The sequence below is a fragment of the Rosa chinensis genome, chromosome 5, assembly GCF_002994745.2.
Source record: "Rosa chinensis cultivar Old Blush chromosome 5, RchiOBHm-V2, whole genome shotgun sequence".
NCBI lineage: Eukaryota > Viridiplantae > Streptophyta > Magnoliopsida > Rosales > Rosaceae > Rosa > Rosa chinensis.
In genome coordinates, this window is record NC_037092.1 from 18755698 (window position 1) to 18779946 (window position 24249).

The window sequence follows — 24249 nt, forward strand, 5'->3', positions numbered from 1 at the left end:
TGAAGAGGCTCTGAGTATATATCATCACCATCAGATGAAGCATGAGCATTGGATGTGGGACTATCACATATAGCAGTATCAGATACCTCAGTATTAGAAACAGGATGATCATCATGCAAGGGATTAGGAGATAACTGACCTGAAGAGATGAGTGATCATGAGGTGACAGCTGCAGCCAAGTGACTTTGTGTGTGGGACTGAGTTTGAGCAAAGCAAGGCACAGTGGTTTAAGCTTGAATAGATGACAGATAAGGAAGTCTTGTAGGAGATGTTGTCTTCACAGTGCTCACAGCATAAGGAAAAGTGGTTTCCTCAAAGAAAACATGCCTTGAAATGATATATTTCCTGTTAGAGGGACTGTAACAGATATAGCCTTTATAACCAGCAGCGAATCCAATAAAGACATACTTGGTAGTCTTAGGTTGTAATTTATTTGATCTATATGGTGTCAACAAAGGATAACAAGTACAACCAAACACCTTGAGCATATCCACCTTTGGAATAGACTGATATAGCATTTAATATGGAGATTTCATGAGCAGCACCTAAGTAGGCATTCTGTTAATCAAGAAAGCTGCAGTAGCATATGCATGATTCCATAACTGATTAGGAAGAGAGGCATTTTGTAGAAGAGTCACAGCTGTTTCTCTTATATGTCTGTTCTTTCTCTTTGAGATCCCATTCTGTTGGGGAGTGTAGGGGCAAGATACTTGATGAACAATTCCATTGTTATTAAAGAACTCTTTAAATTTTGCATTAATATATTCACCTCCTCCATCACTTCTAAAAGTTTTAATAGTAGTAGAGAATTGAGTAGAGATGTATGCACACAGTGATTTGAAGTAAGAAAGAACTTCACTTTTATTTTTCATTGGAAATATCCAAGTGAATCTTCTACAATCATCAATGAAGAGAACAAAGTATCTGTATCCATCTATGGAGAGAGAGGGGAAGGACCCCACACATCAGAATGTACAAGTTCAAATGGTGTAGCACATGCACATCCAGTGTTCTAAAACTCGGCAGCCCAGGCCGCCTAGGCGCTGGGCGGCGGCTCTCCGATTCTCTTAATGCCAAATCGGAGCTGTTGGGCGAACTGGGATTAGGCGGCCCCCTAGGCTGCCTAGGCGGGTGACTAAGTGCCTGGGCGGGGTTGGCTGGGCGCTAGGGGGGATGGTTGGGCGCTAGGCGGATTTACAACCTGCTTCATGGAGTTTGACGGCTTAAAGAGAGAGAAAAAGTGGAGGAGTCGACTCTGATCGGAGTAGTATAAAAACCACAAAGTTAAAATATCGATCGACATCGCGACCTTCGTTCTTGTTTCTGATTGTTTTGGGTGGTTATTGATTGAACGATAAATAAATTGAAGAAATATCAATGAAGAGAGATGCGAGAGAATGTGGAGGTGGTGGCTACTGGTTTTGTGAATGAGAGGACGAGGAAGAGAAAGGAATGAACTTTATTGTTTGAGAGAGAGAGAGAGAGAGTGTGTGTGTGTGTGTTTATTAGAATAAAAAAAACTTCGTGGCTGCTGTTAGCTGGGAGAGGGAGAAAAGATAGGATGCTAAGGCCAACAAGAAGCATAATTGAATGTTGCTTCTTCTCTTTTTGTTGGATAATTGAATACTTTTTATTTTTTTGAAAATGGTCTCAGACATATTAATGGATAATTGAATACTAGTTCAAAGCTATCTCTATTTAATTAAAAATAGTTAATTATATATATATATATATAGTTAATTGTTATAAAAATTAAAATATAAATTAAAAATATACAAAACCGCCTAGGCGTCTAGGCGATAGTCTCCTATCCACCGCCCGACTACCGCCTAGCGTTTTTTCGAACCTTGTGCACATCTAGACTGAGAACTAGGAAATGAAAGTTTGTGAAATTTTCCTAACAAACATGACTCACAGACACTTTTCTCACTATCAGTTGCTTGAACTAGCTTGTGTTTTCCCAGCATTACTCTAATCACCTCATTTGATGGATGTCCAAACCTCTGATGCCAAAGAGAATGCTGAACTTTTTGACCAAGAAAAGCTGAATTAATGTGGAGTAGATGTTGTTTTCTGAATACTTGAAGTGGAGTCTGTTGCAGATGCTTTATGGAACATAGGTAAATCAAATGGTATGGGGTAAAGGCATTGCTTACTCAGTCCCTGGTATAGTATCTTGCCCTACACCTTGTCCTGTATCACACATATATATGCATCAAACCAGATAAAGCAGTTATTTTGTTTGCACAGTTGGTAAATGGAGAGCAAGTGTGCTGCAAGATCTGGAATTAACAGAATATTATCCATTTTAAGCAATCCCAACATTGCATTACCAATGTGAGTGATTGTGAGTTGATTACCATTATCAATCTATACACCATCTGTGTTTGGATATGGAACAACATTGTTGAGTAGTTGCAAATTGTTGGTCATATGATTGGTGGCACCTATGTCAGCCAACCAAAATTGTGGAGCAAGATTTGTAGCAGCAGCAACCATGGCAGTAGCATTAGAATCCTCAGAGTCATTTTGTTGTCTAGGAAATCCAATGATGAAGTAGCATCTATCTGCAGTGTGTCCAGGTTTCCCACAATACTGGCAGCCACCTTGATTTGAGTTATTATTGCCTTGTTGAGTCAGAGGAAGAGACTTGCAAGTTTTGGCACTATGACCAACCTTATTACACCATTGACATGTAATAGGATTACCACCTCCAGCATTGTTATTGCCAGTATTCCTGAAGCCACCATCTGATTGCCAGCAATAGTAAAGTTCATTCCATTTCCTCTCCCACCAAAGTTGTTGCCTATTCCAGCATTGTTGTGGAATCTGCTAGTTCCTCTCCCATCATAAAAGCCTGTCATGCCATTGTTGGAGTTGAACAGAGGAAATGAAGGCATAGGTGTGAATCCAAAAGGCATGGCTGGAATATGAACATATGGAGTTTGAGCAAACACTGGAAAGGAAGGTATATAGTCCCTGAGGCATTACACCAGGAGATGCAAGACCTTGAGTTGTGAATCTAGGTGGTGTAGAAGCCTTGGAAGTTGAGGCTTGAGATGTAAAATGCATGGCTTGAGTTTGAGGTAATTGTGATTGCTGAGACACATGTGATGATGTGGAAGTGGCACAAGTGGTTGCAGATGGTGATGACTGAATTTGTGGAATGATTTTTGCAAGCATAGCAGTAAGCAAACTCTGGAGACCCTGTGCTTCATTCCCAGTATCCATTTTAGCAGCTTTAAGCAGGGTTTTGAGTTGACTGAGTGATGCACAAGTAAATTGAGCTCGTATAATAGTCTTTATTGCAGCAAACTCTGAAGGTAGACCATTGAGAATAGTAACCACATTATCTTCATCATCAATAGACACTCCTACAGTTTCAAGGGCATTCTTTGCAGCGTTGATTTTATCAAGATAAGTCTCAATGTCATCATTCCCTTTCTTCACATTTTGAAGATTTGATTTTAACTGCATAATGTTTTGCTTGTTAGCATTAGCAAATTTTAGCTTAAGTCTAGTCCATAAGTCTCGAGCATATTTGCTCCCAACAGCACATGTCATAGCCACAACACTTAGGGTTTGTCCTATCATGTTGACTATGCTTTGATCTTGAGTATTCCAGGAGATGTAATCAACAAATATTGTGTTGGTAGTGCCATCAGAGGCAAGTACAAATTGTGGAGGGCAAGGAGTTGAACCATCAACAAAGCCAAATAGGTTTTGGCCTCTAAGGAAAGACTCCATCTGGAACAACCAGGTAGGGTAATTTGTGTCATCAAGAAGGATATTAGGGAGGTAAACAGTAGTTTGAGTGGTGGTTTGATGTGTAGAGACAGTCACGTTTGCAGGTATGAGATACTGAAAGATGAGGCTAGGGTTTGAATAGAAAAATTGAAGGAACTGAGTGAGGATTAGAGCAAGTTCACTATATGAATCTAAGGAACAAGTCAGGTATATAACAACAAGAAACAGAGATGAGATTGCAAAAGCTAGGGTTTTGAGATTTCAGATCTAGATGATTTCAACAGATTTCTAAGTATGATTGTGATAACAGGAAGCAAAGAACACAAAATTGCACGTATCAAGTATCAATTTGCAATAGAATCACAATGATTTCTTCAAGAACAAGAACTAGAAATTTCTTCAAGATCGATGATTAAAGTCTTATCTGAGCTTCAATCTGAGCTAGTATGAACAAGAACACAAAGATTTGCAATTGATGTGCATGATTTTCAGTACTCCAAGGTCGCAGCCTGAGTTCCTGATACCATGAAAGCTAGAGAAGCAAAGCAAAGATAGAGAGAAAATGTGAAACGAAGAAACTGATCTATTGCTTTGAATGAAGAAGTTAGGTACAGTACAGCCTTATATAGTTGCTGAGGGATCACAGATGAGAGACACATGTACATTATCGATAGCTCACATTAGAACAGCTCATGCAAGCTAATAACGTAATTAGTAACTAATTATTAACCCTAATTAGCTAACAATTAAACTAACTAACATTTATAAACCTAACTAACTAATACTTATAAACCTAACACCCTATTTGGCTGTGCGTAGATACTCGAGGGTTTCGCCGATGATCGGCCAACCGGTGGTTCCTGGTGGCAGCTCAAGCCCTAGTTGTTCACTTTTGGTGCCACTGTCACGCTTAAGCCTGGGATTAATATTAATATTCAACAAACGAAAAAGATAGTAAAGAGAAAAAAAGACGAGCACAGCAAGGATTAAAGACTCCAACTCCATGCTCTCCCCCTCTTCTCTTGTTTTTCTTCGCTGTTGGCTGCGCGCACGCGCGCCCATATACGATTAATTTGACCCATTAAATAATAAATTCAGAGCGTGGATATTTTTTAATCAATGAAAGAGTTGACAAATCATTATACTACTAAAAAACAGTGCATCCCAGAAGGATCAGGACTTTCCACATATGTTAATGTAGATCTACATCAATTCCCTCATATACTTAATTTGTTGGATAACATGGCCACTCAATACACACACACACACACAAAGTAGGGGATTAAAAGCTTATTGTAGTTTAGGGGTGCGCAAGTTTGGTTTGGAACCTTGGACAGGGGGCTAGCGGGAGCAAAGCTGCCTTGCTCGTAGCTCCCTAAATGATAAGAAACGGGATGAGAGGGGTGAAAGAAAAAGATATAAAGTAGTATTAATCGTTGACGAGGTACGTGCACACATGTTCAATATTACATCTACTCAATTTCGTCGGAGAAAGAAAGGATAATGTTGCCCATGAAATTGCTCGTTTTGTTGCTCAGAAGTGAGATCGATCGTTTATTCAGTTGGGGCCTGATTGGCTCATCCGCTCATATATATAGTCATACATAGAATATCAAATAATTTTATTGTATCCTTTGATTCATGGGTAACGAACATGTTATCTTGTGAACAAGCAATAGTCCGGATGAGCAAGCAAAAAATAGTGAGTTACAGTAATCTTTTCAAGACAGAACAGAAGAAAGTAGAAACAAGAGCCAATACTTTTGAGATCCAGTAGAAGCAAACCTTGCTTCTAATCATGAATCATCGTAATCAATACCCTTAAGCAGAAGCAGATTCAAAAATTTTAGTCAGATTGGGAAAAATTAAGACAATTTTTTTTTTTTTCACATAAATTTATTGATGGTAATCAAAATCATACATAAGCCTCTTCTCCTTATTGAATATTATGAGTTTTAGGGGAAATATCTCTTTACCCCAATTCTAGGGACATTAACCCCTCTATACCTTGGCTAATTATTAGTTTTCTCCACCACCCTTAACATGCCTCATTTTGCTCTCATCCCTTTGTCACACAGAGAGCAAAACTGGAAGAGAGAGAAGTCAAAAGAAACTTCGCCGGAGGTCGGACTTTGTCGGAAACCTCATCGGAGGTTGTCGGACTTCATCGGAGTGGTTGTCGGAGGTCCCTAAAGAGGTCGTCAGTGATCTCATAGGTCACCGTAGAGATCACCAGAGTCTTCTATTCACCCCCTCCTCAAAATAAAAAGTTTATTTCCCCCAATAAAAGTTCATTGGGAGGCATAAAACCAATAAAATTTGGGCATCGGGAATGAGGACTAATCTCCTTAAAATTAAACCAATAAAACTTTGATTGAGGTAGAAGATGAGGATATTACATCAATTCAAAACCTTTTATTGAGGGGAAATAAAAATTTTATTTGTGGGAATGAGGACTAATCTCCCTAAATTTAGACAAATAAAAATTTTATTCTTTCTTATAAGTTTGTCAATGTCTGGTTGACATCCAAGTAAGAGTCGTAAGCGTAGACCAGTTTGTATACTCTCTACATCTCCTCCAAGTGGTCATTATCTTCATAACTCCAGCGGATATATTGGTGTCAAAGTGCTTCTAGTTAACTCATCACTTGGATTGCGTTATATCGAGGGTGTTCAACATGTTGTACCTCTATTGTTAGCTACAAAGGTGAACCCAGGAGGATAAATTTTACCAGCTTGATGTTATCCCGGGAAAGACTCTCGTTACCCTATTGATCTCATTGGTGGTGATTCGGAAATAAAGTCTCGTAATTCACATACCTACAAATTGAAACACCAGAAGCCGATTCATCTCGTCCAAACTCTACTATTATTATTATTGACTCATTTGATAAAGATTGAGAATGTATAAGTTGATGCCATCTAATAATAACTGCGCATTCTATTTTCTTTTAGTGCCTTATGGTAATTCTCTGAAAATTGGGTAGATTTGTACTACATTTTGCTTCCATGTATTGATGCCTTTAATTTATTGTCTTTACTTTAGGGCATGTTTTGTTTTTGGAAATTAGAGAGCCTATTCCACCCGAAGTTTCGTAAGACTTGTGATACCTCAACATGTTATATACAACTCTTCTTTTTTTTTTTTTTTCCTCAGAAGGTGAATGTGTGGTCTGAGCTAAATCCTATATTTTCCGATGACTTTCCAATGAGATAAAATCTTATCGAAAAATGACCAATTATTTTCCGAGATGTCAAACATAGTCATAGAAATAATTAGTGGGAACTTTAGCAGCCAAATTATAATTATTTCCAACCCCAATCTATACTTTTTCCGAGAGATTGTTTGCTGCCAGAAATAATGGTCACCCCAAAAATCTATTTCTGATGGGAAAATATTTTTGGTTTGAAATAATGTTACTTCCGACCAAAAATGGATTTAGTCAGAAAAAGTCAGAAAATGACTTTTTTTTAGTGATATATGGGTGTTGAAACAAAAAAAAAGCAATAAAAAAAATAAAAGAAGCAACCAGGAAAAAAAAAAAGACAGAAAGTCTGTGAAAGCCAAAGGCCCACGTCATATTTGCTCACAAGCTTATCAAATACTAGAGTTTGAGTGCAACCCGTACGGGGGAGCTTCCATGATAAAGATTACAGCTATCTTTTAGTGTTTCAATGCATATCAAATACAAGAGTCTCTCTAAAACTCAATTATACCATCAGTGCATTATATAAAAAGCCAAGAGGGCTGTGCCCAAAAAAAGGAAGAAAAACAGAAGCAGAAAGAGAAAGAAAGCAAAGGAGACAGAGGAGAAGCCGCAGCGTGTTCCACAGGAATCAAAGGTGGGGAGTACGTCTGCAACGCTTTATGGTTTTACCATTTTCAAAGCTCCGGTGGCGGTGCCTTACGGTGCCAATACTGTTTTCAGAACTTTGAAACGGCGTGCCTTAGGGTGCCTATATCATCCTCAAGTTTCGGCAATTTAATAAACCAGAACTGACAGAGGATACTTTGTGGATCACCATCCAGACCTTGCTTCCATATAGGGTCGTGATTCAACATAAAAATGATAACAAGAACTCTGTCAACTTCACTTAAACACCACATATAATTACCCCCTGCATTCTTTCAAAACACCATAGCCAAAAAGAGCGAGTCCCGATCTCCATTCTAAAACGCCTATTCTCAAAATAGCCAGTGGGTAAATAAAAGAAGGCCTCACCCTTGAGTTTAAATCCTGGAGTTCTGATACTTGGCTACAGTATAGTCGCTGTTCTTATCTCCGGCCACCTGTATAGCCAATGACAGAAGTTGTCAAAATGAATCCAATTCTGCAGCAGACTGTAAACTTAATGCCTACAAACAAGTTGATATCAAAACTAATACTTTAAAGAAGAAGCTTACCTTAGAGAAAAATAAGCTTCGAGAGACCTTTGAGGCTTTGATAATTGCCGCTTTTCTTTACACCTGCACGTTAAGCTATTTTGTCAGACCAAATACAAGTTATGCTCAGAAAGAAGCTATTCCTGTCCAAAGTTTAAAACCAAAGGTCGACAGCTGTGTACTTCTAGGAGCCACAGGTCAAGGTGCACAACATAGAAAAAGTTGAAAGCCTGGCGGTGGAATGGCAAAATAACAGCTTGTAACACTAATTAAGTGCACGAAACAGAGATGTGTTGAAATGCAAGGCATATGTTAGAGCCAATTTCAACTTATTCCAAGAGATTGCAGCAAGTGTTGATGCAAGAAATTGAAGCGATGCTGACATGAAAATTAAAGAAGAAAAGTCTCTGGCAATGGCATCCATGTGTAAAGGAGTTTTAACCCAAGTTTTGGTCAATGTCAACAAGGCAATCCCAGAAATCCATAAAAGCACAAAGCAATATATAAAACAAAGAATGAGTGCTATGGTGATGTGCAGGCCACGAGATTGATTAATTAAGTTATGCATAAGACAAAAGGGCTTAATTAACAAAGTTTCCAACACAATTGTAGAAGATGACAAAGTGCAAAGCAAAAGCAAAAGAAGAAGAAAAAAAATAAATGGTGGCGTTGCAGACCACCAATTCATGCACAAGACAAAAGCTTAAGCAACATATTCAAAGAAAAAGAGCTTGGCGGTGGTCTTCTAGTCAAGTTTGAAAATTCAATGAATGCTTGGCGGTGGTATGCTTTCCAATCAAATTTGTAAGTTCAATTAAGGTGAACAATACAAAAGAACAAGTTTGGTTAGAGTGCAGAAAGCTTACCTCAATAACAGCACCCACCCGGTGAGGTTTCCCCTGTAGTACCTGCAGTAAAGGAAAATGAGTTAATTACAGGGACTTAGCGGTGGAATCAAAGAATGCCCTCTTCAAAATAGGCTCATATACGCACCGGAAGACCCTTGCCTTGTTCGAACTCACAAAGCCAGAAAACAACATTCAAAGCCCAGAGTCGCCGATGAAGAAGACCAAGAAGAAGGTTTCATTTTTGTTGTACACAAATCAAACGAAGGAGTGAATTAAAGAGTGAAATCTCACCCAATTTGTGTACAGAAATCTCAATTGCAGGCCCGTGAAATCCTTTTGGGCAAGAATATGGTTGCGACTCCGTCCTCAATACCATCTCTAAATCGATTTCGGTCTCCAAACCCATCTATGATTCGACTTGGCAAAAATGATATGCCAAGCTCGTGTTCACCTTGGTTCTGGGGCAGTGGAAATTGAAAGAAGGCACGCGTGAGGAATGCAGCTGGGTGCCCTTTATCAGTTTTGGGCCTCCAAGAAAGTTTGGACCTCTGAGAAGCCTTTTTGATGCCTAAAATAAAACTTGATGCATGTACCCGAATTCTACGAGAAATTTGGGACTCAGAGTTCACTCGATACACCGAAGGTTCCTGTATTAAATTTGGGGGCCGTGAAAGCTTCATGGATTGAGAAATATGACTCGCGAGGATACAAAAGAAGCCCATGTCCAAATTTGGGCCCATTTGAAGAATTCGGCAAAGCATGACGCTACGGGTGTCCATTGCAAAACACCTGGGCTTTGGATTTCGTTAAAAAAATACTGCGAAACCTAAAAAATATCCTTTTGGTACAAAACCAAGAAAAATCCCATTTAAATCCCAAAATCTATGAACTACAATGGTTTGATCCCTTCACAGGGTATGTAGGCAATCTAGCAAGCCACTAGATACAACCACAAATTCAAATCGAATCCCTGACTCCACCAGTCAAATTCAACCAATCCGAATCTCTGACTCTACCAGTCAAATTCACCCAAACACCAGAAAAATCAAATCATTCCCAAATTGCCCAAAAGCAAATTCAAGGGCTCCAAACCTCACAAATATCTCAAACACAAATCCAAAAATAAATGGGTCATCTACCCATTTAAATCCCAAATGCTGGAACTACATGTGGTTTGATCCCGCAAGGGTATGTAGGCAATCTGGAATCAAATAATCTAGATGCAACCGCATCCTAAACACTATTCCTATTCCAAAAATCCAAGCCCTCCAATGGGTCATTCACTCATTGGAACTTTTGAACTACGAGTGGCTTGATCCCTTCCCGGGTACGTAGGCAACCCATTCCAAAATTTGGGTGCAGCTGCAAAAACAAACAAACACACATTGGTTTCTTTATAAATGGAATCAAAGTGTGTTCCCTTGTAACAAGGGATTGTAATTAAGAGACACATTTTGTCTTGAATGGGTCGAACCCGAAATAATTAAAACTCTATTCTATTAATGAATACGAGTGAAATTACGTTGGGTGACATTTTACACTTTGTGCACTTTTTTAACTCAACAATGGGAGAAGCTCTAATCTAATCAATGGTTGTGAGACCAAGTTTTTGATTATATTTTGGCAAATCAACCATTAGACATTTAGGTATGCATGAGTAGATTACTTCTCAAAATTTTCTTCCAAATTGCTAATCGTTAAGGTACCGAGCCAGATTAAATCAGTGGATGAATCAAATATGTCAAACCTGAATCTTTTATATTTATAAATGATGATTATGAATGTCTTAACAATTTTCAATTTGGTTGAAATTTTACAGAAATGATCTACTCACGAATATCTAAATATCTAGTGGTTGATTTACCAAAATGTGATCGAAAAGTGGGTCTCACAACTGTTGATTAAAAAGTTGGATTAAATTCAGTTTACTCCCCTGAACTTTAGACCTAAAATCAGATTGGTCTCTCTTTCTGAAAATAGATTATGATGGTCCCTATACTCTCAAATGATATCATCCGAGTCCAAAATATGAATTTAGCTCGAAACATGACGTCAGTTGCTGAGTTGGACCCGACATGGGGGCCCACTTTTCAGTTTTTCATCCCACAAGAAGGGCAAAATGGACATTTTCACAATAAAATGATTTAAAAAGAAGAAGAAGAAGAAGAAGAAGATGTCTTCGTTTTCTTCTGAACCTTCATTGCCCTTTCCTCCTCCTTCTCCTCCTTCTTCCAAACCCATCAAAAACCAACCATCGTCAAAGAAGTCCTATCAATTCCCATAACTGTATTACTCAATTTCCACATCTAAACACAACATTAATATCATATTACAAAGAAAAGCAAATGTCACAAAGTGATCACCTGCCTAGTAGCATTACAAACCCATAATCACAATCCATATAAGCTCCAATGCACATCTTCAAACACAAATTGAAGTTCGAAACCCATAATCACAATTCACAACATCTTCCACTGTACCCCAACCAGCAATTCGAGGATCATATGCTGCTTTCCTAAAATTCTCACAAATTTGAGGCAGCGATAATCCACTAGAGAATCGACTCTTTAACTGATCAGCTATCTGGAAAACGAAAAATCACAGCTCTTTCAAATTCAACACCAAACACTGTAAATACACAAAATCAAAAGCAAAATGTGAGAATGGATCAAAACCTCGCCGCGCAATGTCATGGTCAAGACACTTCCTTTCTTGACCCGCTCCCAAGGATAAGTAATGAGCATCCGAAGCTTGTCCACGAAGCTCTTCCAGAGGCTCACCTCTTGAAACTGAAACTCACTGCTCGGATAGTTTTTGTCTGTCGTAGCTTTGCACTTTCGGCATCAATTTTAGCCTCGAGGGCTGAAATGCTGCCATTTTCGATCAATTCGTCTGGTTTGGTCACAAACGATGCGTGTCAAAGGCGTGGACGGAGAGGCGGCGGCGGAGAAAGAGAGGAGGAGGAGAGTGAGAGAAGACAGAGGAATTGCTTAAGGGGTTCTTGGAAGACGGAGGTGTCGGTGAAGGGGGTGGCGGACATGGAGGTGTCGGGGGAGACGACGTCGTTGCCATCAGAAGAATAGATGGTCTGGATCTTTTCCGGTTTGACTCAGAGCTAGTGAGGAAGTTGTTGATGACCCGACATAAGCGGGTGCTCTGGAGCTGGATCTGGGATTGGCTGTTGGTGCGGATGCCTAGAGGTCGCTTGGAAGCTCTATTTGCTTCCATTGCCGCTTCACAGAGGGAGAAACAGAGAGAGAGCAGATCGGGGAGAGAGAAGGGAGAGAGAGAGAGAGAGAGAGAGAGAGAGAGAGAGAGAGAGAGAGAGAGAGAGAGAGAGAGAGAGGAAAAAATTTAAAAAAAGAGAGAAAAAATTAGAAAAATTTGAAATGTCCATTTTGCCCTCATTGTGGGCCCCCATGTCTGCTCCAACTCAGCAGCTGACGTCATGTTTCGAGCCAAATTCAAATTTTGGACTTGGGTGATGTCAATTAAGAGTATAGAGACCATCATAATCGATTTTCAGAAAGAGGGACCAATCTGATTTTAGGCCTAAAGTTCAGGGGAGTAAACTGAATTTAATCTTAAAAAGTTCTCATGAAATTCTTATTCTAGTGGTTCTCATTAGATCCCCACCTTATATATATTTTTGTGTGTGAACAAATCAATCACTTTTTTTTTCCTCCTACTTTTTATTTCAACCGCGTTAATTACTTTTTAGAGTCCATGTGTAAAATCCCTCTAGCAAGCAGCAACCCAAGGTTGATTGAAAATATACCCAATGCGGGTTGCTGGGGCCATGGATACATGTACGTTAAATACATGTACGTTAAGGCAAGATATATGTACGTAGAAATCTCTATCCAATAGTAGAAGTTACCTTTTAGTCTAATTTAGCTAAAGTTGTGAAATATAGCTATTAATTTAATAATGTTGGTCCAGCAATGGTAACTACTAGAAATTTTGCCCGCGCTTTGCTGCGGGATTCACCGTTATCAATAAGTAATGAATTAGAAGTATATATATGTAATGGGAAATAGAAATTATTACACATGATTGGAATAACTGAAGATTATTCATCTAGTAATTGTTTTTATACCGTTATCAATGAATTAGAAGTATGTAATGGGAAATAGAAATTATTACATCTGATTGGAATAACTGAAGTTTATTCATCTAGTAATTGTTTTTAGGAAAAAATTCTGTTTACTACCCTGTACTTTTAGGGGTTCGTCAGTTTAGTCCCTGCACTTCTAATTTAATCAGAAAAGTCCTCAAACTCTCCAATTTGATCAAATCGAGCCATTTCCTCACAATTCCGTCAATTTTCACTGTTTAGGTTGCTGACGTGGAACATTGCCGTCTGATATGTCAGATTTGTGGGACCTTCCCACGTGCAAAATTCCCAAAGTACCCCTCTCATATATCTCCCTTCCTTTCCCACTCGAGTAGCCTAATTCCTCAGAACGCCGTTTTCAATCGCTGAAGAACCCAAAATTAGAACCCTAATAGAAACCGTCATCCCAAATTAGGACACCGTAATAGGGGTTCTGTGAAGCGCAAATTTGATTCCCGTTTCCAATCTCGCAGCGAAGAACCCTAGAATCCTAAATCTCTCAAACTCAGAAGCACGAAACCGGGAAACCCAAAGCTGAATCCTCTTCCATTTGAGTCGAAGTTTCGAATCGAAGCTTCGATTGAAGACGTGGCCACATGGTAGGCAACGACCTTGACCTATGGATTCCAAGGGGAGCCGATATCGAAGCAGATGAGGTTCCCGATTATGGTGAGTTCTTTTTTAGGGTTTCAAAGCTTCACGGGTTTATGTGAACGGGGGGAAGGTATTTAAGCTTTCACGAGTTCGGGATCTACGGTTTCCATAAAAATTTGGGTTATGGGTAAGGTTTTTCGATTTTGGGTTTAGGGCTTTGAAAATATAGCTCAGGTGTTTCCTTGTTTATATGGTTTCATGCTTTTGAAATTGCTGAACTGTATGTGCTCTCAGTTGGGGACAGATAAATAAATAAGTTTGGCGCCATGTACAAGGTGGTAGTAAAGAAATAGGGTTGGTCTGCCATGTGCTTTCAAATTTGACATTACTTTCTGTGTTGTGGTCCTAATGGGACCTAATATGCAAAGGAGGATGACTGTTTTGGCTTTATTCTGTTAACTTTGGTTGTTGTAGAGTTTATGGCGATACAATGGTTGGTTAGCTTGTGTTTCTTTTTTTTTTTTTCTTTTTTTTTTTTTCTGTAAAGGGACCTTTGCAGAGGAAATTGGTTGTTGTAGACTTTATGGTGATTACGTTGTAGACTTTTATGGTGCTTACTAGTTGGTGTAATGCTTTTGTAAAGGGATGTTTGAAGCTAAATTGTTTTGCTCCTTGACTTTTTTGCAGGGCAGCCGGATTATTTTACAATAAAGGTGTTTCATGGGAGCTGTATAAGGGATAACAAGTATGTGGGAGGAAATGTGAATTTTTTTGACTATGTGGATAAGGACAAGATGTCCCTCGTAGAGATAGACAATATGGTGAGGCAATTGGATCCAACATATGAAGGGCAGAGAATAGATTATTGGTATAGGATTGGTTCCGAGGATGAAGCATTGACGAAGCTAAGTACTGATTTGGATGCCATAACAATGTGTTGCTGTGTACCTTCAATTAGGTTGGTGTTACTGTATTTAGATCATATAGAGCTACATGGTGTGTATGGGGACAGCTTGGATGAAGTGTATGAAATAGAGGACATCTTTTTTAGCCAAGCAAAATCTGGTGGGGTAGTTATAGAGGAACTGCCAGATAGCCCAAGAAAAATAGCAAAGAGAAACGCTGGGATAGTTATAAGAGAAGTCCAGGATATTGTGCCATTTCAACAGATGAAGGCTGCTAGTATTGGTCCAAATGACAAGGGTAAAGAAAAGGTTGATGAAAGGAGCAACCAAAACTCTAGCGGTATCGACTTTGATGATCTGCACGATATAGACATCCTAGATTTCATGCAAAGTTATGGTGGACAAGGGTTTGAAGATAATGAAGAGGATGAAGAAGATGATGGATCTGATGGGAATAATGATGATGATTACAACCCTGAGGTGGATGATGAAGATTATGACCCTTATGGTATAGATGATGATGATGATGATGATGATGATGATGTAGAGGGTATGGAAGGAAGTCAAGGAGCAGATGGTGGAAAGCAAACTGAAGATGGTGTAGGAACAAGCAGTCAAGGATCTGTATTGGGGAGCATAGATGCATATGCTGATTTGGAGGACAATGAGGACATGTTTGCTAATGTGGATTCGGATGAAGAGAGAATGGGACCTGCCGTAAACTCTGATGGGGAGCCTGAAGATGAATTCCCAGAATTTAACCCGAACACAGACATGAAGAAACCTGAGTTCTGCAAAGGGATGATATTTGCTAATGTAAGGATATTAAGAGCTGCATTGAGGGAGAAAGCAATTCAAGGTGGCTGGGAATACGTGTACCTCAAAAATGACAAGCAAAGATTAAGAGTGATATGCAAGGAGGATGACTGCCCCTTCGAGCTTTATGCATCAAAAATGCAACATGAGAACACACTAATGATCAAGACATATGAAAGTGAGCACAAGTGCACAAGAAAGTGGAACAACACAATGGTAAGGTCTAGATACTTGACTGCAAAATTCAAGGACAAGATTCAGCTTAATGAAAACTGGAACACAGGTGAATATATACTTGTTTTTGAATTTGAATTGTAATGGTTCAATTGTGTACCAAACTTACTTCAATTATGTTTGGTGTGTTTGATATGCAGGTTCTCTTGCCCAAACCATGTCTACGAAGATCAAGGCAAGGGTATCAAAGCAAATGGCCTATCGGGCTAAAAGGGCAGCTTTGTTGGAATTGGAGGGCTCTATTAGGGAACAATTTGCAAGGCTGGCAGACTATGGCAAAGAGCTGCAGCGGGTTGACCCAGCAACCACGATAGATATCAAGTGTGATTTCCCACACTCAAGCAGCCAGCCCATTTTCAAGAGAATGTACATATGTCTGGGGGCCCTTAAGAATGGATTCAAGGCAGGTTGTAGGGCTGTTATAGGATTAGATGGTGCTCATCTAAAGAGTGCTTTTGGAGGGCAACTCTTGACAACCGTTGGGATCGATGCCAACAACACCACATGGGTCATAGCATATGCAATGGTGGAGAATGAGACTAAAGATTCGTGGATTTGGTTTCTGCAGTTATTGGGAAAAGATTTGGATATCAATGATGGTGGAGCCGGGTGGACATTTATAAGTGACAAACAGAAGGGATTGATGCCTGCTTTTGATGACGTGGTCCCCTTAGCACATATCAGATTCTGTGCGAGACATATGTGGACTAACTTCACAAAGTTATTTCCGGGGAAACAGATGAAGGACCAGATGTGGAAGTGTGCTAAAGCAACCACAATTCCTTTCTATTTAAAAGAAATGGAAGATATGAAACAGTTGAATGAGAAGGCATATGATTGGATGAAAGGTATATGTAGTTTTGGCTTCTTATTTGTATTCAGCTTATGTATGCATGAATGTTTATTGACACAATGACTTGCTAACTGTTTTGCAGAACCTGAAAGGCCCCCAAAACATTGGTGCAGGGCTTTCTTTAACACTGCACAGCAGTGTGACATTCTAATCAATAACTTGTGCGAGAGTTTTAATGGATGGATAAGAGACGCTAGGGGTAAGCCACCTCTATCCATGTTTGAAGAAATCCGAGTGAAGCTAATGACAAGGATTCAGCTTAGAAGGGCAAAAATGCAAGCTTACCATGGTAACATTTGCCCCAAAGCAAGGAAAACACTTGAAAAGAATAAGTTGAAGGCCGCTACAAACTGTATTTCTACCTTCAATGGAGGTCACCAAGCTGAAGTTGAGAACTTTGGTGGCTCTAAGAATACTGTGGACCTGAATCTAAGGACATGCTCTTGTCGAAGGTGGGACTTGTCGGGAATTCCTTGCAAACATGCAGTCTCGGCTATTTTCCAGAAGAGGGAGGACCCGGATGATTACGTTGCTGAATGCTACCTCAAGAAGACCTATATGGCAATATACAGCAACCTCATAATGCCTGTTAATGGTATGGATCTTTGGTTAAGAGGTGAAGGACCAGCAATGTTACCTCCCCAATATACAAGACAGCCGGGACGACCAAAAACTGTGAGGATTAAAGACTCTTCAGAGAAAGCTAAGGGATCTGGTACTAAACTAGGAAGAGTACAGAAATCACTCAAGTGTGGCAATTGTGGGGTCCTAGGTCACAATATGAAGACATGCCATCGACATCTGCCACCAAAGGAGAAAAGTTCTGCCCTTAATAAAAGGAGGAAGCTAAACAACGGGGAGGGTTCTGAAACTCAGGTAATTGTATAACCTAAATGTTGTTTTCGATGATTTTTAAGTGTGAGATTGTGCAAACCCTTATTGTTACTTTCAGCAGATCAAGAAGGGGAAAAAAACAACCTTGACAAAGAATGAATTGAGGAAGAAAGCCAAAGAAACAGCCGAGTATCAAAGGGTATGATTAGCTCATTTTTTTCACTGTGTTTGTGTGTACTCGACTCATTTTAGCTTAACTCAATTTCTTGCAATGAATTACCACATGTGTAGAAGAAGATGGCTTCCATGAAGGCCTCAAGAGCAGCAAGAACCAAATCTGCTCCAATCGGCTCAAGGAGTGTACCACCACCAACTGCCAGTTCAAGGCCTGTACAAAGTTCTCAAGCATCCAGCACCAAGGCTGCAAACCCAACTAGAACCTCGCAAAGAATTAGACAAAACTCAGGTACAGGAGGTGGGAAATAGTTGAACTCCAATTTCACATTAGCAAGCCCTGCAATTCTATTTTGTAAACCCTTTTCGTGCAATCTGTTGGTATTTGCAAACTCATGACATTTTTTTTGTTAGATATGGTGTTTAATTGAACAGATTATTGGGATATATTGTTGTAAGGCTCTATGTTTTTTTGCTTTTGTCAAGTTAGAGCTGCATTGTAGTGTTGTGTTCATGGGTTTGCTATTAGATGAAATTGGATGGAGGACTTGGATGTATCTTTTGGTTATTATGAACATCAGTGGATGCATTTGAATCTATGAATCTATGAATTTATGTTTTTTTTTTTTTTTTTTCTTTTGGATGCCAAAATTTATGTTGTTATGACTTTATGTTATGAACCCGTGCTTTGGTCAGTTGGTTCTATTTGATGAAGGGGTGGAGATATATGAGAGGGGTACTTTGGGAATTTTGCACGTGGGAAGGTCCCACAAATCTGACATATCAGACGGCAATGTTCCACGTCAGCAACCTAAACAGTGAAAATTGACGGAATTGTGAGGAAATGGCTCGATTTGATCAAATTGGAGAGTTTGAGGACTTTTCTGATTAAATTAGAAGTGCAGGGACTAAACTGACGAACCCCTAAAAGTACAGGGTAGTAAACAGAATTTTTTCCTTGTTTTTATATCGTTGAAGACTAATTGTTTTCGTCAAAACGTATAGATGTGGTTTGATTTGAACTTTTTGACTCTGGTGGAGAAATTTGGCTTGGTGTGTGAGAAGTTTTTGATGGATGTTGGCTTGAATACAGTTCGCTGATGAAAAAGTAATTGTCCCTTCAGAAACAACTTTAACTCGATTGCTAGATGTGGCTTGAACACAGTCCAACTGTTTGTCCAGAAAAACAATTTCACTGTAATTTGACAGAAAATTAACTGAATCAATGAAACTGGAGAAGGCATTAGTACTGTTATCATTAGAGGTTCATGCAAAATGAGAATAAAGTTGAACATAATATGATTATAGATAGCAAATATGATAATGAATGTTGATACGCGAAATATGGTTCATTTTTCAAGTTCAGTGCTTGAATTCAAAGGAAAAAAAAAAAGTGTAGTGAATTGAGTATATACAGTGAGAAAAGAATGAAGCTTGAAAGGAATAAACTAAATTAACTAATTCAAGAATATGAGATTGTTTAGTAGAATGTAGCAGACAAATAGCACGCCTGCAGATTTTGGAGCTATGATGCTATGGTGTTCCAAGCTTGACAATTCTACATATTTTGGAGCTATATATGATGTTCCAAGGACCACACCTGCAGATCAAGATCAAAGGAAGGAATAAGAGATCAAGAGTAACTAAACTAAAACAGATTTAGTCATTATAGCAAGATTTTCTTTATGTCTCTTCTGATATGTTTTTACCTGAATGATATATATTAATTCTTGTTTGCTTTGTACTTCTCCATATGTAGATTATAATATTTATACAATCAAACTACGTAATAGAAATAACTGTATCAAACTAACGAACGATGCATTAAGATGTCAATGTCTAGTAATGAATGTGTTGAATGGAATCAGGAGGGGAATTAAGTCTATCCATATAACATACCTTTTCATACTGTCAAGCCAGTCACCATGATGCTATGGTGTTCCAAGCTTGACAATTCTACATATTTTGGAGCTATATATGATGTTCCAAGGACCACACCTGCAGATCAAGATCAAAGGAAGGAATAAGAGATCAAGAGTAACTAAACTAAAACAGATTTAGTCATTATAGCAAGATTTTCTTTATGTCTCTTCTGATATTGTTTGACGTGAATGATATATATATTAATTCTTGTTTGCTTTGTACTTCTCCATCTGTAGATTATAATATTCATACAATCAAACTACGTAATAGAAATAAATGTATCAAACTAACGAATGATGCATTAAGATGTCAATGTCTAGTAATGAATGTGTTGAATGGAATCAGGAGGGGAATTAAGTCTATCCATATAACATACCTTTTCATACTATCAAGCCAGTCCTGGGTGAATTATTATGACCTGAGAGGGAAATAATGTGTTGTTGTTTCAAAGGGGGACTTCGATTCAGCGTTTCCATTGGGCTGACTGTCATTTTTCCTGCGAATATGATAATTATAACAAATACATTAATTAGTAAGCTTCAGAACAGAAAATATCATACTTTTCAATATGTATAGAAAAGAATAAGAAAATTGTGTAAATAGAAAGAACTAAACTCTAACAAATGTTCAAGTTGAAGTAAGCAAGGCAAGGAAACATCGGACCAGAAGAAATGCATACTGATTGTGCGTTTGAAATGCATACCAAGCAAGCAAAGAGAGGCGAATGGATGCGGGTGGGCCTGTGCATAAAACTGGTAAGCTTAGACCGTGAGGGAATGAGGATAGAGTGTAAACAAAGACGAAGAGCAGTTAACCGACTTTCTTTATTTGGAGTGCATGGAGTCATGTGTGCAGTCCTGCAAAACATTTAAAGAATTAGAAAGAATTGCATTATTACATTAGAGGTTAACTTTTATTAATCATAGAAACATAATAGTTTGAGGAAACTCACTAAGGGAGACATGAATAGAATGACTGATGGGAAGTTTGGAAGTTCAGATTTTTTTGCTGTTTGGTTAATATCCTGATTATCTATTTTCACCATAATCCACTTTGTTGTCCCAGTCAAGGACTCAACCAAAGATAATACTGATGGTTAGCCTTTGACTCCAGAATCTGGTTTATATATTTTAGGAAATTTTTATTCTAATTAAGAACTCAGAAACCAATTAACTTAGAACTACATGAACTTAATGTTGGATGGTGATAGGTGGCTTACTCAAATCAACTTCTATGTGCTGACATTAATGGTTCATCTAATGAGTTCATGTATTATTAACTGCATAAATTAATGTTGGGTCCGTGCAAACCCACAGGTTTGACATAATGTTCCAAAATTATTCCCTTATCATTCTGACCATAAAGAAAACCCTTCAAGAGGTTTTAAGCACCTGCTTTTGTTTATTTTTTGTTCTCCTGCGGAATAAAACTGCCAGCAGATCAATTCTAAAGCAAGAGATATGGTATAGCCTAGTTGGATTTGTTAACTCATTCCAAGAGAAACAGAAATTTTGTTTGCTTTTGCAGTGCGAAATACAGACATTAACCTCTTTATTGTTAACAGGTATACAAAGAATCATAATGTGACTATAAGCTGTTCTATTATATCAGTGGAAGTATTGGAATAATACTGATAAATCAATTTCCAAACCTTACAGCTGAGTTTCCCAATTTCTTTATCGCAACTGATTGAAGAGAAAACAAATAGTAAACAAAGTAACAAAGTAGTATTTCCGGAATTCTGTTTCGTGATATAAGGATGCAGACTCTAGTAATATATATGTAATGTCATCAAACTGATTCAGTTATTATTCAATGGGGAAAAATTCACCAACGGTGTCTGCACACTTAGGGGACTTTCAGAATGATACCTGAACTTACAAAGTTATCAATGTGATACCTGGACTCATTTTTTCATATCAACGTCATACCTACGACCAATTTCCGTCACAGAGCCATTAAATTTTGCACGTGCAATGCACGCGAGTCACTTAATGAAGACAAAAAGACCGATTTACCCTCGAGAAAAATTCACCAACGGTGTCTGGACACTTAGGGGACATTCAGAATGATACCTGAACTTACAAAGTTATCAATGTGATACCTGGACTCATTTTTTCATATCAACGTTGTACCTACGACCAATTTCGGTCACGGAGCCATTAAATTTTGCACGTGCGATGCACATGAGTCACTTAATAAAGACAAAAAAACTGATTTACCCTCAAAAGTTTTTTTTTATCCTTTTCTTTTCTTTCTTTCTTTCTTTCTTTATTCTTCTTCTTCTTCTTTTTTGGTTTCTTTATTCTCTCCTTCTCTCCTTGCCAACACCACCGCTTTCGGAGAACCCACCATGGAATATGTAGGAAGAAAAATAGGGGAGAGCCACAACAACCTCCACCATCGCGCAATGACGTCGTCCTCCGCTGCTTCTCGATTGGGTATAAGGACTGCTTCTTCCTCCATCGCCAGCGAAATCGTGGAGGCTCGAGGCCACATTCTAAGGGCCACCGACCGGAAGGACAACCACAGCAAGGTCTACACCGCCAAAGGCCCCAGGGACCACGGCGTCCGGCTCGCCGCCCACACCGCTATTCAATTCTACGACGTGCAAGACCGGCTCAGATACGACCGGCCCAGCAAGGCTGTTGATTGGGTCATCAAGAAAGCCAAGGCCGCAATCGACGAGCTGCTGCCGTGGAACTCGAACTCAATTTATGTTCAGATAACATCTTCTCCGACGGTGCTGATATCCGCCGCGCAGGACACGCAGAACGCAAGCCTCCATTTCTCGATGGTGGAGGCTCCGAGTTCTTTGTCTGCTAATCGGCAAGGCACAATGGTGGGTAGCAGCGGAGTGGCGGAGCTGGTGAATCAGAACAGCTCGAATTTTCTGCAGGTAAGGATGGTGTGGAGGCCGAAGTTGTTAATCTTTGGCTGCCTACAATTGCTTAGAGACCGAAGTTGTCTGCTAGACCGATGAAGTTGCTGGTGAGGATGGTGTGGAGGTGGTGTTGCATGTCCGGAACGACGGAGAGGATGGCAGGGTGGCATTGGAGCTGTGATTTGAGAGTGGAGGGCTGGCAGGGTCTGAGTTTCTGATCAATGGTGTATAAAAGGGGGTCGGAGGAGAGAACGAGAATGGTGGTGGCTAAGTCGTCAACGGCGGCGGCGGGGATGAACTCGGAGTGAGCGGCGAAGCCTCAGTGCAATTTCAATTTGTTGTAGGATTTGAAGTGGGGGGAACCATAAACATTTGCGGTGCATGAAGGTGGATTGAGACACAGCGGCGGTGTTTGATCGGCAATCGGCGGTGGGAATCGGACGAGCAAGATGATTTAAATCTTGATTATTCAAATCAGGGGAAGAAGAAACCTAAAAAGAAGAAGAAGAGAGAAAGAAAGAAGAATAAAGAAAGAAAGAAAGAAAGAAAGAAAGAAAAGGAAAAAAAAAAAAACTTTTGAGGGTAAATCGATCCTTTTGTCTTCATTAAGTTACTCATGTGCAAAATTTAACGGCTCCGTGATGGAAATTGGTCGTAGGTACGACGTTGATACGAAAAAATGAGTTCAGGTATCACATTGATAGTTTTGTAAGTTCAGGTATCATTCTGAAAGTCCCCTAAGTGTCCAGACACCATTGGTGAATTTTTTGGCATATAAATTTAAGTACAAACCAAATGAAGTAATATTGAATGTTTTAATTACCTGGTTGAAGCTCAAGCTTCAATCCAATTTGAAACTGTGGTTGGCAAATTGATACACGACAATTCTGAACATGTGAAAAGAACTTATCAATTAAACCACAGACAATAACGAAATATGTGTAGATTTAGTGTATCTCAGAAAAACAAAGCAAAGATTCAAACGTGATTGAGAACAGATGTTACAAATGTAATACAAATAGAAATATGATATAAGAACCAAACAATGATTGGAAAGAGCCATAATCCGAAGAGTGGATAATGATTGTCAACAACTGTGAAACTACTTGCAGTTTTATAGGTTCAAATCTTTCCAATTAATCAGTCAGATTTCAAAGTGGAAAAGAAACAAAATTTGTGAAAGATAAAAACCCATATCAATTCGAAATCAACAACAACAAAAAACCCAATCAAAAGGCAAAGTAGATGAAAAGTAACAAAAACGATAGAAGAGAAAAAGTTTGAAACCTCGAATCTTCACCCATACGAAACAAACTAAAAGCACAGATTAGTGATGTGGTAACAATCCAGCAAAAAAAAGAGTTAAAAGACTTGAATCAAAGAATTTGAATCTAGTAAATGTAAAATCTTTCCAAGCTTTTAGCGATGTTGATGTTGATGGGCGATTTCGATGTCGGCCAAGAGGAAAGAATGATGTTGATGGAGGCTTCTGGAAATCAAAAGGCAGGAGAGACTTTGATCCTAAGCTAAAGTTAATCCCTTTTGAGCACATGACGTGCAGTCCTAGAAAGACGGTCAATAACTATTAGCTCTGCGAAGTAGTTGAAGAAGGTGGCATTTGAGGAAGAGCCGCAGATGAAGATGTAGTCGTCTGTGGGAGTGAAGGAGATTTCTAGATAGAGGCTTCCAGATTTGTAGATAGGTCGGTGACTCGGTGTATATAGAAATCGGCTCGGCTCCAGCCTACACACCAAAACAGCTCACAAACAGTAAACCCAGAAAAAGTAATGAGTAATTGTGAATAAAGATATTATTACACAGCATCCAAACCCAGAAGCTACGAACACCAAGGCTACCTCAACAAATGAAGAACAAATTCAACAAAAATTACATGCAACCAAAGACCAAAAAAGAAAAATTCACCGATTTCTATAAA

General features: G+C 39.0%; 2 protein-coding genes and 2 long non-coding RNA genes across 6 annotated transcripts; 2 read left to right on the plus strand and 2 right to left on the minus strand.

Annotated features, from left to right (window-relative positions):
• Positions 1–7305: 7305 nt before the first annotated feature.
• Positions 7306–9495, minus strand: LOC112167564. Its single transcript, XR_002923838.2, has 4 exons — positions 9125–9495; positions 8998–9039; positions 8153–8215; positions 7306–8038 (listed from the first exon to the last, which is right to left on the minus strand). It is a non-coding gene; the product is annotated as an uncharacterized LOC112167564 (long non-coding RNA).
• A 4197-nt stretch (positions 9496–13692) lies between these two features.
• Positions 13693–16059, plus strand: LOC112203342 (kinesin-related protein 4-like). Its single transcript, XM_024344325.2, has 4 exons — positions 13693–13765; positions 14378–15694; positions 15786–15966; positions 16053–16059. Exons 1-4 carry the CDS (start codon positions 13693–13695, stop codon positions 16057–16059), a joined length of 1578 nt encoding a protein of 525 aa, XP_024200093.1.
• A 49-nt stretch (positions 16060–16108) lies between these two features.
• LOC112202188 lies at positions 16109–18105 on the plus strand. Of its 2 annotated transcripts, none has more exons than XM_024343119.2 (4): positions 16109–16493; positions 16581–17374; positions 17451–17531; positions 17624–18105. In XM_024343119.2, the coding sequence occupies exons 1-4, from the start codon at positions 16169–16171 to the stop codon at positions 17816–17818; spliced, it is 1395 nt and encodes a 464-aa protein (XP_024198887.1). In that variant the 5' UTR covers positions 16109–16168; the 3' UTR covers positions 17819–18105. The 2 variants fall into 2 exon arrangements, with proteins under 2 accessions (XP_024198887.1, XP_024198888.1); XM_024343120.2 differs by having other exon boundaries at positions 17454–17531.
• A 905-nt stretch (positions 18106–19010) lies between these two features.
• LOC112202189 lies at positions 19011–23635 on the minus strand. Of its 2 annotated transcripts, XR_002937141.2 has the most exons (7): positions 23601–23616; positions 23137–23200; positions 21081–21114; positions 20133–20286; positions 19806–19925; positions 19406–19504; positions 19011–19106 (listed from the first exon to the last, which is right to left on the minus strand). It is a non-coding gene; the product is annotated as an uncharacterized LOC112202189 (long non-coding RNA). The 2 variants fall into 2 exon arrangements; XR_002937140.2 differs by lacking the exon at positions 21081–21114 and having other exon boundaries at positions 23601–23635.
• Positions 23636–24249: the final 614 nt, after the last annotated feature.